Source organism: Fukomys damarensis, unplaced genomic scaffold, assembly GCF_012274545.1.
Source record: "Fukomys damarensis isolate Sample0158 unplaced genomic scaffold, DMR_v1.0_HiC HiC_scaffold_19, whole genome shotgun sequence".
NCBI classification, from domain to species: domain Eukaryota; kingdom Metazoa; phylum Chordata; class Mammalia; order Rodentia; family Bathyergidae; genus Fukomys; species Fukomys damarensis.
Window position 1 is genome coordinate 6,134,408 of NW_022900931.1, and position 12,838 is coordinate 6,147,245.

General features: G+C 45.6%; 3 protein-coding genes across 3 annotated transcripts in view; 1 reads left to right on the forward strand and 2 right to left on the reverse strand.

The window, feature by feature from the left end:
• Positions 1-7,989, reverse strand: part of LOC104869320 — a 31,584-nt gene extending 23,595 nt beyond the window's left edge. The window contains exon 1 of the mRNA XM_033765933.1: positions 7,589-7,989. The gene's annotated coding sequence lies outside the window, so the exon portion shown is untranslated. The remainder of the gene's footprint in view (positions 1-7,588) is intronic.
• Positions 741-8,198, forward strand: Ndufa6 (NADH:ubiquinone oxidoreductase subunit A6). Its single transcript, XM_010634412.3, has 3 exons — positions 741-908; positions 7,035-7,150; positions 7,983-8,198. The coding sequence occupies exons 1-3, from the start codon at positions 770-772 to the stop codon at positions 8,112-8,114; spliced, it is 387 nt and encodes a 128-aa protein (XP_010632714.1). The 5' UTR covers positions 741-769; the 3' UTR covers positions 8,115-8,198.
• A 1,934-nt stretch (positions 8,199-10,132) lies between these two features.
• Smdt1 (single-pass membrane protein with aspartate rich tail 1) overlaps positions 10,133-12,838 on the reverse strand; it is a 3,821-nt gene continuing 1,115 nt past the window's right edge. The window contains exons 2-3 of the mRNA XM_010634422.3: positions 11,630-11,770; positions 10,133-10,385 (exon numbers count right to left, since the gene is read on the reverse strand). Coding sequence (XP_010632724.3) covers positions 11,633-11,770 — 138 coding nt within the window. The 3' untranslated portion in view covers positions 10,133-10,385; positions 11,630-11,632. The remainder of the gene's footprint in view (positions 10,386-11,629; positions 11,771-12,838) is intronic.

Below are 12,838 nucleotides of genomic sequence, written 5' to 3' on the forward strand. Positions count from 1 at the left end.
AAAAAAAAAAAAAAAAAAAAAAAAAAAAAAAAAGAAGGTGCTAGGAGCACCTGCCCGGCCTCTGAGACGAGTCCATGTAAACACCCAGGGCACGGGCTGTCGTGGTGCCAGCTATCACTGTCCCCTTCAGGTTCAGCGCTCACCTCAGCAAGAAAACACCCAACTGGACGGCCTAAGGCTCCCTCCGGCCTCACAATGCTCGACTGCTTTTGAGAGAAATCCAGAGTTTGGATGACAAAATCCCGACCTTCCACCCACCTCCGGGGTCGAGCAGTGCCGAGACGCTAAAGCCAGGAGGGCGCTGGCGAAGAGCTGGTTTGTAGTGAGTAAGTGCCGCGGTTTCCAGAAAGGCCGCCGACAGGCCGGGACAGCGCCACTGCAGCCTGCGCCGTCGTCTTCCTCAGCTGTCACCTTAGGGGGCTGCAGCCCGAGCCCCGCGGAGATCCAGGAAATGCTGGAAGGCGACAACCGAGCCACACCTGGGCAGCGGAACGCGGACTGAGGGCTCGCAACAGCGCCCCCTGGCGGCGCCTCTGGTTGTTACGAGAGTGTTAACCCGCCCAGAGGACGAGCCGCGATCCTGGAGATGAGCATGCGCAGTCCTCACTGGCCTGTCTTTGGCCCTCACTTCCAGCCAATTGGAGAGCCCGAGCTGTAGTCTCGCCCACTCGAAGCACAGGGGCGTGGTGCCCCCTTTTAGCCAACCAGAAAGAGATTCGTTCGGGGTGCACGCGCGCGGCGAGAAGGGGGCGGAGTTGTCATTAGCAAGATGGCGGCGAGCGGTCTGAGGCAGGGTGCTGCTGCGGCCGGCACAGCCGTGAAGCCCATTTTCAGTCGGGATATGAACGAGGCCAAGCGGAGGGTGCGCGAGCTCTACCGCGCCTGGTATCGGGAGGTGCCGAACACCGGTGAGAGGCAGCAGCGCACGCGGGGCCCTGGAGGCAACTGCCCAAGGTCTCACCCGCCGAGTTGAGGTCACCTGCTCGGGCAGAGGCCACTCCGGGTGCTTCCGGGGAAGAGAGAGGGTCTCTCGAGGCCAGGGAGGGCCCGAGCTGACTGCGGCGCCGAGGTCAGACGAGCCATGCCCGGCGTCCATACTGAGCGCTGCTAGGCGCCTCGGCACTTTGGAGTCTTTTGTCCCCATAATCCTAACAGAACCCCTGGGAGGGAGAGCGGGGATTGTTGGCGATTGTCATTGGCAAGTGAGGGCGCCATGAGGCGAAGCGACGGGCCCGAGGCCCAGAGACAGCTTCTGCTGGATCTGGAACCCAGCTGTGCAGTTCCAGAAAATATTGCGGACACCCACTGGGTCTTACACAGAGCGGCTGTAGGAACTGAGCCATCATCCAGTTCCCACACGCTCCCCGCCCCCACGTAAAGAAACTGAAGGAAAGTGACTTTCCCAAGGTTGTCCGGTAAGTCAGTGATGCCTTTTGAGCTCTCTAGGAGATGGGCGCCAATCCTTGCTGCCTGGCTCGACTTGCCCTCGTATTTATCCTCAGGGATTCCTCGCCCTATGCCTGGTGGTCTGCCCCTTCCTTCCATCGCTTAGGTGGTGAGAACCAGTCTGTTCAGCTGGAGGATTGGTACGCAGGCTCCCAGAATGCACACCGTTTCATCTCGACATCCCTTTCAGTGCTGCCCACTGTGCTGGATTTTTTTTTTTTTTAGAAGGGCGACGCAAACGTCCTTGACTGTCCATATTTTGTAATTGTGTCGATTTGACTTCCTGTGTTTTAACTTGAACCATCACTGCTGCCTGAGGTGGAAGGCATGGTTGAGTGCGACTTCCCTGGCTGTGTGTGAGGCAGGAGAAGGTGTGATCTGTAGCCCGCACTTTCCTTCAGGCTCTGCCTTTTACTACCTGTGACCGTGGGTCCATTATTTCATCTGTACCTCAGTTTCGTCTTCTGTAGACTGGAGAAATAGTAGTGTCTTCTGGGGAGAGTTACCATCTTAAGTAGGGTAATGATTTATATGTAAGTGCTTAGAACGGGCTGGCACTGTTTCGGTAGCTGCTGTTTGTGGTATTCATGCTGATGCTGCTCTCAGGCTTAACCTAGAAGCCTCTACATACAGTGCTGCTGTTCTTTGTTGTATGAGAACTGTACTCCACTGTCCTCAAGCTGACTTTTGAAGAGAAGGCTAATGACCTGAAAGAATGTAAACCCACCTGATGCTGGAGAGAGAGGAACTAAGAAGTGTCCTGTTTGTGTAGGGGCTGCAAATTCAAATGCCTTCAGGGACAGGCAAATAGGAGTGGAAGTGACAATAGCAAGTGTTTAGCTGGACGTGGAGCTGTGTAACTGTAATCCCTACCCTTGGGAAGGCTGGGGCAGGAGAATGCTGCAAGTTCCGGGCCATCCTGGGCTACATAATGAATTCAAGACCAGCCTGAACTACACAGACCCATGTGGGAAGAAAAACAAAAGTGTTTGTATGTGGGGGGGATGCATTCAAAACCAGGTGTTTAAAAACAATGTTTGCTTAGCAGAATACTCCCAAGAGTTTCTGAAACCTTGTCTTTTTTTTCATGAGGGAGGAAGAGAAATGAAATTGTGGCTGAGTTCAAGACAGATCCAGATATCATGACTTTGTAGAACTCTTTAAAGCATCTCCTCCCAGGACCTGCTGTTTGGGAAGATAATTCCAGAGTCAAAAGGGTCCTGGGGGTGGATAAGAAGATAAAGGGTTACAGAAGCCTAGAGAGCAGGGGGAGAAGTCAAAGGGGTGAAGATCAAGCTTAAGAGAAAGACCAGTGATCCCCGGTGGGTCACTCACTGAGACCTGTGCCACAGTGTGTCGTGCTCTCCATCACTGGCACTCCAGCTGAAGAACCAAAACAAGGATGAGGAATAAGTTACTGTATTGGTAATAACTAACATTCGCCGAAATGCTTACATATGATCCAGCACTATGCCAAATGTTGTATAGTGCCTTATTTTAAGATGGGCAGTTTTCCTGCCTTACAGCGGAGACAAAAATGAGACATCTAAACTTGTCATGAGTCACACCATTAATAGTAGAAGAGCCAGCCTTATAGCCCTGACTGTTCAGTCTAACACCTGGCTCTTGGGGTTGGAGATGGGTGTAGTTCGTTTAGTTTAGTTTAGCATGCATTGGCCCTGGGTTCAATCCCCAGCATGGTGCGGGGATGGGGGGACACCAGGCTCTTAATTCCTACTGTAGTTTCTTTGAAGCTTGGGGACCTAGTTTGAAAAACACTACAAGCTGCTTGCTGGCCAAAGGTAACAGGAGGCTTTCTGTTTTAAGTTTCACTTAACTTAATTCCCATTCATCTGGTACTTCTTGTACAGTAGAGCCAGTACCAGATGCCTACAGCAATATAAAAATGAGTAAAACACAGCCCTGCCTTCAAGGGTCTTATGGACAAAGGAGGGAGTTGGGCATATAACTAGATAATAAGACCTAAAGTATAGCTGTTTTCTTCATCCCATGCTGCCTCCATCTGAGGATCACACCCTATGAATGCTACCATGGATAGAGCAAAGACCGAGAACTGTATAGTACTGTCCTTCCTAGTCTGTGAGCACGTTCCTGGCTCAGGAGAGTTAATAACTTTGGGAAAACAGAGACTGGAAAACTCACTTTCCCATCCAAAAGGGGCATCTTCTTTCTGAGTCTCTCAAATTGAAATCTAAATACACTCAGGGTTCAGAAAATAAGCCAGGAAATCATTCTTGAACTGAGAAAGAATAACTGGCACTGATTTATACTGGGACTTCTAACAGCTGCACTAGAGCTACATAATTCTTTGTTGTGCAGGGTTGTTCTTGGTGTTGCAGGACATTTAACATCCTTGACATCCACCTGTTAGATGCCACTACCCTTCTCCCTTTGGCTATGACAACCAAAAATGCCTCCAGGCATTACCAAATATTCTGGAGGACAAAATTGTCACTAGTTTGAAAAGCACTGATTTAAACCAAAGAAGAAATCAGCAGGCTGTAGCCAAGCTGTTTCCATTTACCTTGCCACAGCCTCTCACTGATGCAGAGTTCTTCAAGGGGTTGGAATGGCAGCATTGGCCTGGGACAGAGCTATAGAATCTCAGTAGAGACAAGCCATGTTAACCTGTGAAGTTGGACACTTGGCATTTGTTACCTACTGAAAAACAGGCAGAACTCTGCAACTGTGCTGAATTTCCACCCCACCTGCTCTAAGGGTGGAACCCAGGGTCTTGTGCATGCTAGACAAGCCCTCTACCACTGAGCCATGTCACACATGTAAACGTTTGGCTTAAGAGGAGATTGATGTATCCAGGGTTCTGGTGTGAGGCAGAGGAGACTGTGAGGACTGGGAGCAGATGGGTACTAGTTCCCAAAGCTATGGTTGGAAGAACCTTGTGTTTTTGCTCCTAGGGTTGGGCAGGAATCTGATATAAAAATGCAGGAACAGCAAGCATTGGTAGGAGGGGAAGATTCCTTGTATTTCTTTCCCTAAATGAGCACCAAATTGTAAATGAAAAAAATCTTGGATTCTAGGGCCCCACCTCCCAGGAGCCAGTTGTGATTTTGAGCAATTGCCCGAAGTGCTCTAGGCCTAAATCTTCCCAAAGGGTACGATTATAAATTCCACGTTCTCATTGCTCCTTTTCTACAGTCCCTAATAATGACCTTGGTGACTGCTCTCTGGGGGAAAAAAAAAACCAAAAAACTAAATTTATAGTGTCTGTCAATTCCCATAATAAATATATTCACCATAGTTGATGATAAGTAGCAAAGTAAAGGCCAAGAAGGCAGATTTGGAAGAGGTATATGTAATTAACTGTCCATGTGAGCCTGTTCTGCACAATGCCGGACACTGGTGTTTTCAGTGTTAAGTGGTTCTGTGTCCCTAATGTTTTCCTGTTGAGCCAGTTCTACTTTTAGCTTTCTATTACTTCTTCCTTGGTTGGAGCAGAAAACTTACTTTCTTTGCAACACGGCATGGTTTTCCCTAATAGAAGCTTCATTTTTTCATTTCTGACATGTCATGGGTATAATGAAAGATTCAAAGTTTATAGTTGATTCATTCAGTCACTAAATGGTTGTCATAGTTTTTGGAGATGGCTGTAATGCTTCCATAGACCACAGTGGACATGTCCCTGGAATGGTCACAACACAAAGTGTCCTCAGCAAGGAGCACATTTGTCTCCTTCACCACAGTGCTCATTCGAGCCTGTATGCCTTGCTGTGCTGTTCCTTTGGCCTAGTGTGCCTCTCACCCCAGTCCACCTGGTTCCCAGGGCCTTTCCATGTCCTTGTCATCAAGTCTGTTGAAGGCTGAGTGCCTGGGAATACAAGTGATTAAAACCTAGTTTTCACAACACTGAGATTCCATCTCACCCCAGAAAGAATGGCTGCTATCAAATTAACCAATAACAAATGTTGGCAGGGTTGTGGGGAGAAAGGAACCTTTCTCCATTGTTGGAGGGAGTGCAGACTGGTGCAGCCACTGTAGAAATCAATATGGAGATGCCTCAAAAAACTAGGATTAGAGGTCGCATTTGACCCAGATGTCCGTCTGCTGGTATCTTTCATTTCCATAGTTGGAGGGAGTGCAGACTGGTGCAGCCACTGTAGAAATCAATATGGAGATGCCTCAAAAAACTAGGATTAGAGGTCGCATTTGACCCAGATGTCCGTCTGCTGGTATCTTTCCAAAAGAATTAAAAGAATCATATCACAGTGATATATGCCCACCCCTGTTTATAGTGGCACAGTTTATAAATAGCTAAAACTTGGAAACAGCCCAATTGTCCATCAGCTAGAAACTGGATAAGAAGATGTGTTTTTTCTATAAAATGGGAGTACTACCCAGCCAAAAAGAATGAGAAACTAGAGACATTTATAGCTAAATGGATGCATATTGAGGCCATACTCTTAAGGGAAATAGGAAATGTGTAAATACCGAATAGTTTCTCTGGTGTGAAAAACTAAAAGTGTAAGTAAGGTTCAAATTGTATAATTGATAATGTGAAAATAGGAAGAAAAGGGCTTAAGGAGTAGAGGAAAGGAAAAAAAAAATACAAGAAAAGGAAAAAATGGAAACAAAGTCTTTGTAAATAGGGAAGGGTGGAGAGGGTGAAGGGAAGGCAGGGGTATGGGGAAAAAATAAGAGCCAAGATACTCAGGTAAAGGTACAAGATCCCAATGATAAATGTAACTGTACTGGATACCTAAAAAGTACCAATAAACTTAATGGGGAAAAAAACCACCTAGTTTTCAGAGGATGTCCATATGCCTCTCGTCATATGAAGTTCAATGTCACTGAGTCTGTGCCATGTATTAGATCTGTGATAACTTCATATGGGATTGCAAATATTTATTGTGTGTTTGCAATCATATATCGCTGTCCTTCCAATCAGAATTTAAGATCTAGAAGCCAGGCGTGGTGGCGCACACCTGTAATCCCAGCACTGGGGAGGCTGAGGCAGGAGGATTACTCTGAGTTCGAGACCAGCCTGGGCTACATAGTGAGTTCCAGATCAGTTTCAAGTACATAGTGAGACCCTGTCTCAAAAAAAAAAAAAAAGGCCCAGAAAGCTAGAACTACGTTTTACATGTCTTTCCCCTCCCCTGACTTATGAACTGAAACCTGTACCTGCACGACCCTTAGCAATATCCCTCAACTCCCAAATTCATGTAGTACTTACAGCCTGTGCCACATTATTTTACATAAAATTTCAACCCTGCTGTTTTGCTGATTGCTCCATATAAAAATGTTAACACTGGGATGTGGCCCAGTGGCAAGGCACTTGACTGGCACATGCAAGGTCCTGGGCTTAATCCCCAGCCTGCTTTTCTGCTTCTTCAAATGCAGCGGTCTTATCTTCCCTGCCTCAAGTCAGCTCAGTGAGCCAGGCATCATCACACTTCTTCACACCCTCAGCACCAAGCCCAGGGTGAGGCTGACATCTGGAGCAGGAATGAACAGCCCGTTTTATATTACATGCTCAGTGAGCATCTGTCGACTTAAGTTTTCAAAAACACATTTTATAATTTCTACCCTGATCATTTTTTTCTCTTTAGTGACCTTATTCCAGCTAGACATCCCTGTCAAACAGGGACGGGATAAAGTCCGAGAAATGTTTATGAAGAATGCCCACGTCACAGACCCCAGGGTGATTGATCTTCTGGTGATCAAGGTAACTGACCCTCCCTGACTGACTTAAAAGATCAGCCAGCTTGTCCTGTGCTTCTTAGTCTTCCCAGATGGGCATTTTCTGCCCAAGTTTAAAAAGCAGATACTGGTTTGGCAACTGTTGCTGTTTCAGACAAGTAAACTTGGAGTTAAAGATATAAGCTTGTTGAAAGAGAAGCCAAGCATGGTGGCACATGTTTGTAATCCTAGCACTCTGGGAGGCTGAGGCTAGAGGATCACAAATTCAAACCTAGCCTTAGCCACTTAGTAAGAACATGATTCAAAAAGGGCTGAGGATAGAGCTCAATGTGGAGAAAAAAAAATTATTGAGAAAACCCACTGGGACTTTAATTGTAGAACTAAAAAACACTATGAAGAGGAAAGCTGGAGTTCTTCTTGAACACCAGCCTTGGAAGTTACTGCTTTATGGATGCCAACTTACAGATGGAGAGGCAGGTGAGTCAGCTGAGTCCTGTGTCACTGAGGCAAATCATGGGCCTGATTTCCTGTCCGCGGTCTGTCACATTAGCACCAATGGTCATTTCAGTGTGGACTAGTAAATAACACAAAAGAAATGTTATGCAGAAACTTAAGCCAGTATAGTTATGCATTTACATGTAGCCTGTTAACCTTGAAGGCTCTTGTTGGCATCAGTTAACCACAGCATTAAAGAGTAACCCACTCATTTTCCAGATGCCCAAAGTTGCCTAGACAGGGTCATTACTTGCCCAAAGTCATTCAACAGGTCAGTGTCAAGGAAAGGATGGAATTCTGGGCTTCAGTGTTGATTTCAGGGTGACCACTTTGACTGACCACCTCTCCCCTCATTTGTTTAGGGAAAGATGGAACTGGAGGAAACAATTAAAGTGTGGAAGCAACGGACACATGTAATGCGGTTCTTCCATGAAACAGAAGCACCAAGGCCAAAGGATTTCCTGTCCAAGTTCTATGCTGGCCATGACCCATAAAGCCACTCTGCTCAGTGGGAAGGTGCATGTTATTTAATTATTTTGGAGCACAAATAAATCAGTGATATGATCACTTCGTGACAGAATTCCATTGGTAAACCAGTTTTCTGTGGTTTCTCACTTTTGCCTGAACAACTGGGGTCTTGGTCTGCATACTACCTGTTCATTCCCTCTTCCCGAAGGGTAGTGATTGCTGTAAATCCTGTTTTCTCAGAGCCTTGCATGTCAGTAAGTAGGAAAGATGAGTCCATCTGTTCAGAAACTGTCACACAGGATATGAGGCTGGTTGATTTCATTGTGTTTCTACAGCCTCCGTGTCACGCCACAGGTTATCCAAAATTAGTCAGAGAGGGAAGAGAGCAGTATTAACAGACACAGAAGTACAGGACCCAGGGGTTCTGAAGAAAATGCATATTCACAGGCCTAGTCTTGCTCCTTGCAACAAGCACTAGTTTCTAACATGAAATTAATTCCCTGATGAGTACAGTGGTGCACACCTCTAATCCCAGCTGCTGGGAGGTAAAGGTCATGTTTGAGGCCAGCCTGGGCAACTCAGCAACACCTTCTCTCAAAGGTTTCTTGCTGGAGATTTAGCTCAGTGGTGCCTCCACCTGCCTTGTAAGCACAAGGTCCCAAATTTGAGCCCCGATACCAAAAAAAGACCATCCTTAAAAAATACTTAAAAGGGGCTTGGCGTGGTGGCTCACGCCTGTAATCCCAGCACTCGGGAGGCTGAGGCAGGAGGATCACTTTGAGTTGGAGACCAGCCTGGGCTACATAGTGAGTTCCAGGTCAGTCTCAACTACATAGTAAGACCCTGTCTCAAAAAAAACCAAAAAAAAAAAAAAAAACCAAAAAAAAAAAAAAAAACCAAAAAAAAAAAAAAAAACCAAAAAAAAAAAAAAAAACCAAAAAAAAAAAAAAAAACCAAAAAAAAAAAAAAAAACCAAAAAAAAAAAAAAAAACCAAAAAAAAAAAAAAAAACCAAAAAAAAAAAAAAAAACCAAAAAAAAAAAAAAAAACCAAAAAAAAAAAAAAAAACCAAAAAAAAAAAAAAAAACCAAAAAAAAAAAAAAAAACTTAAAGGACTGGGAAAATAAAAGGAAATATAGAGATAAATCTTACAAAAGAAAAAGGGCCCGAAGGAGGGAAAGGAGATGAAAAAATTAAAAATTATGTATACATTTATTCATACATGTATCAGTTCCCAAGAAGGAATATAATTATGTACTGCAAACATGCACTAATTTTTAAAAATTAAAAAGGGCTGGGGATGGAGCTCATGACAGAGTGCTTGTGTAGCACCTTTGAGGTCCTAGGTCCAGTCCTGCTCATTAGGTTACTAGGGGCACAGCTGTTCAGTCAGTGCATATACAAAAACAGAAATAATCTATTTTTGCAAACTGCTATACCTGAAGATCTGACTTCAGCCAGATTAAAGAATGATTTCTGCTTGCTTCGGGTGGTGGGGTCTTCTCTGTTCCTTCCCAGGTCAAAGCATACAGTGGAGAAAGGGGCTCAGTATCTATAACCACATGAGGAGTCCCACATTTTTCAGCACCAAGGATCCCCTTACTGTCTTTTCACCTAAGGAACCCAAGTTTTGAAAGACCATTCTAATAAGATTTTAGTATTATAAACAGTTGCTGCTCCTCAGGATTGGCACATGATAACTAATCCATACTAATGAACACACACAGCTAGAGAGCTAGGTGTGGTGGTGCACACCTATAATCCCAGCACTCATGAAGATGAAGCAGCAAGATCTCCATGAGTTCAAGGCCATAGCAAAACCCTGCCTCAAAAAAACAGAAACAAAAAAGGCTAGAAGCTTTAGCCTGTGCAGCTTTGAGGGAAAACTGTTACGCTTTTGTGAAGGGGGAAAGGAAGGAATAAACAAACATAGCTCCCCTTAATTATCTCTATGTATCTACCTGGCCTAAACATCCTGAGGTATAAATCCACAGCCTTTGTGTCCCTCTGAGAGAGAAGAATTACAACAACAGAGCCTGCTTGGATTGAGAAACTCCAGCCAGCTTTCAGTCATGGCTGATGTTTATTATTTTATTCATAATTTGACTTTTTTCCCCCCAGCACTCATTGGACATCTTAGGGAACCTTCCAGAGCCCGGGGATCTGGGCTGCAGTCACAGGCTATGCAGGAGGCAGGCTGAGGGCTTTCCAGAGCCCTTCAGCTGAAAGGGAAGGAGTGGCCAAGAGCATCGCCATTTCCACAGCTGCTGCTTTCTCCTCTCTCTATTCCTCCTAGTCCTGTAAGAAAGGAAGGCAACAGTACTCCACGTACACACTGCAAGAGTTCCATGGAGTGCTTTTACTAAACATGGCAGGAGAAAAGCAATTTTGAGTACCTCTGATTATTCATACAGGCACTGGACATTCACAGGCCTGGCATCAGGACCCCAGAGGTATAAAAAACATTCTCTGCCAGCAAGAAGCTCACGGTCCAAATTGTGGGGGCATGTGTGTGTTTAGGCACATTACATGGAGGGTTGTAAGAAAGGTCATTCAGAGGAAGCAGCACTCATTTCAAATGGAGGGACAAAGGGAGACTTCATCAAGGACACTGGAGGTTGCAAGAAATGACAAAGGGCAGTGGGAAGGACCATGAGTCAGTGCTCGGGGTGGTAATTCAAGGAATCACAGCAGATGCTACACCCATAATCCCAGCTAGCTACTCGGAGGCGGAGGCAGCAGGATGGCAAGTTTGAAGCCAGCCTGGGCAACTTAACAAGACCCTGTCTCTAAAATACAAAGAGGGCAGGGGATGCGGCTTAGTGGGAAGGAACTTGTCTAGCAGACCCAAGGTTCAATCCCCAACACTATTTAAAATAAAAGAACGCTGGCAGCACTCTCTCGGGCATTTCCTTCCACGGTTGGGAAAGTGGAAGCTGAGATGGGTTAAGATGTATGACTAAATCATGGCAAACCTAAATGCCACACTAAGGAGTCAGGTGTCCTTATCTGTGACAGCCACACTGCCATACAGCACAGGTTAGAGCACAGGAAATCAACACAGAAAACTGAGTGGGGGAAGGCCTCTCGGGGAGTGTGAGCAGTGTACCATAACCGATGCCCATGTACAGGCTGTGCTGGGGCGGTGCTCGGTGAGTGCAGCTGACGGTGGTGAGGACTTGCCAGCTTCTGCACTTCAGTATGGACCTGCTGAGATGGCACTGGTATGGTGGGTGTGCTCGGCATTTTAATTCTCAAGAAAACACGAGCTGACTGTGAGTAGTATTTCAGGGGCAACTAAGAGTCTGGCTAGGATCTTGGCCCAGCTGGAAGAGATACCCATGAATTTCTAAGTCAGTTAAGTTACCCTCACCCAACATATGTAAAAGGCAAAATAAAAGCATTAGTCACCAAGTGGGTCAATTCATCACTGAAGCGCCTGCCCCGTGTGTCCATGTGCTGCTACCAGGTCAGAGTGGATCATAGATTAGATGCCCCACCCCACTTCCTGCTCCTGTCCACGAGGGAAAAGCAAGTCTTACCTGTTAGTCGTCATCATCATCATCCTCTGGAACAAAAATGTCATGCTCCTCAAGTAGAGCAGCAAAATTCTTGCTAATGAGCGTCCCAACATAGAGAAAGGGGATCACAATGGAGAACACACGGAGAAGACCGAAGGACATCTGCAGGTCAGAGTGGTAGCTGTGAGCTCCAGAGCCCACTTAGGACCAGACCACATGAAGCCTGGCTCTCCCAGAGGCAGCTCCTTCTGTGGACCCCTGACCCATCATAAGCAACATGACCAAAACTCCTTTGAAAAATTCACAGCAAGAAAAACAATCAGAAGAGGAGATAATGTGATTGTTATGGCCATCAAAATTGATACCAGAAAGGGCCCGGGATTTAGCTCAGTGGCACCACGCTTGCCTTGCAAGTGCAAGGTCCTGAGTCTGATCCCCGGTATGGAAAAAAAAAATTGATACCATAAAGAAAAATTAGACACCCTAGACATCTAAAAATTTAGCACAGGGCCGGGGATTTAGCTCAGTGGTGCGCAAAGGCCCAAATTCGATCCCCAGTACCCCCCTACCAAAAAAAACATTTGGCACAATCTGCTAATTACTTGCAGATCTATCATCAGGTGAACACTGAGAGGGCTGAACTATGCTCAGCTCTACTTGAAGACACTACATACATGAAAATGAATCACACACAAAAAAATGATAAGGAATATTCTGTTGTGCCATGAAGCCTGAGAAATCTGACTTCACATTAAATTTTAGAAACAGGTGCATGTGAAAAGTGGGCGTGTCTTTACATGAAGACTGTTTAGACAGAATAGAGGAGTGTCAATACAATCTCCAAACCTCACCAAAATCTCCCTGGAGTTTACCCCAAGAAAAGACTTGTTCAGCAGTGCCTTTTTCTAAGGCAGTTGCACCTGCCGGCTTCTTATCGTGAAACCAGCCCAAAGTCAATTCTGAGAGCGTAAGTAAGACTAGATTTCAAATACCTTGTTCTTAATTCTTATTTCCCATAAGCCCTTCAGTCAAAAAACAAACCTTTGTTCGATGTAAGGAACGGTTTTCCTTATACTCAAGAGACCTGAGGCCAAGTGATAGCATTCAGTTGTGGAAAGAAACTGGACCCGATTAGGCTTGTGTGTCACGACCTAACTTAAGCCGCTAGCTTCACCCAGACCCCTGATTCTTCATTTGCTTAAAAAAAAAAAAAAAAAAAAAAAAAAAAAA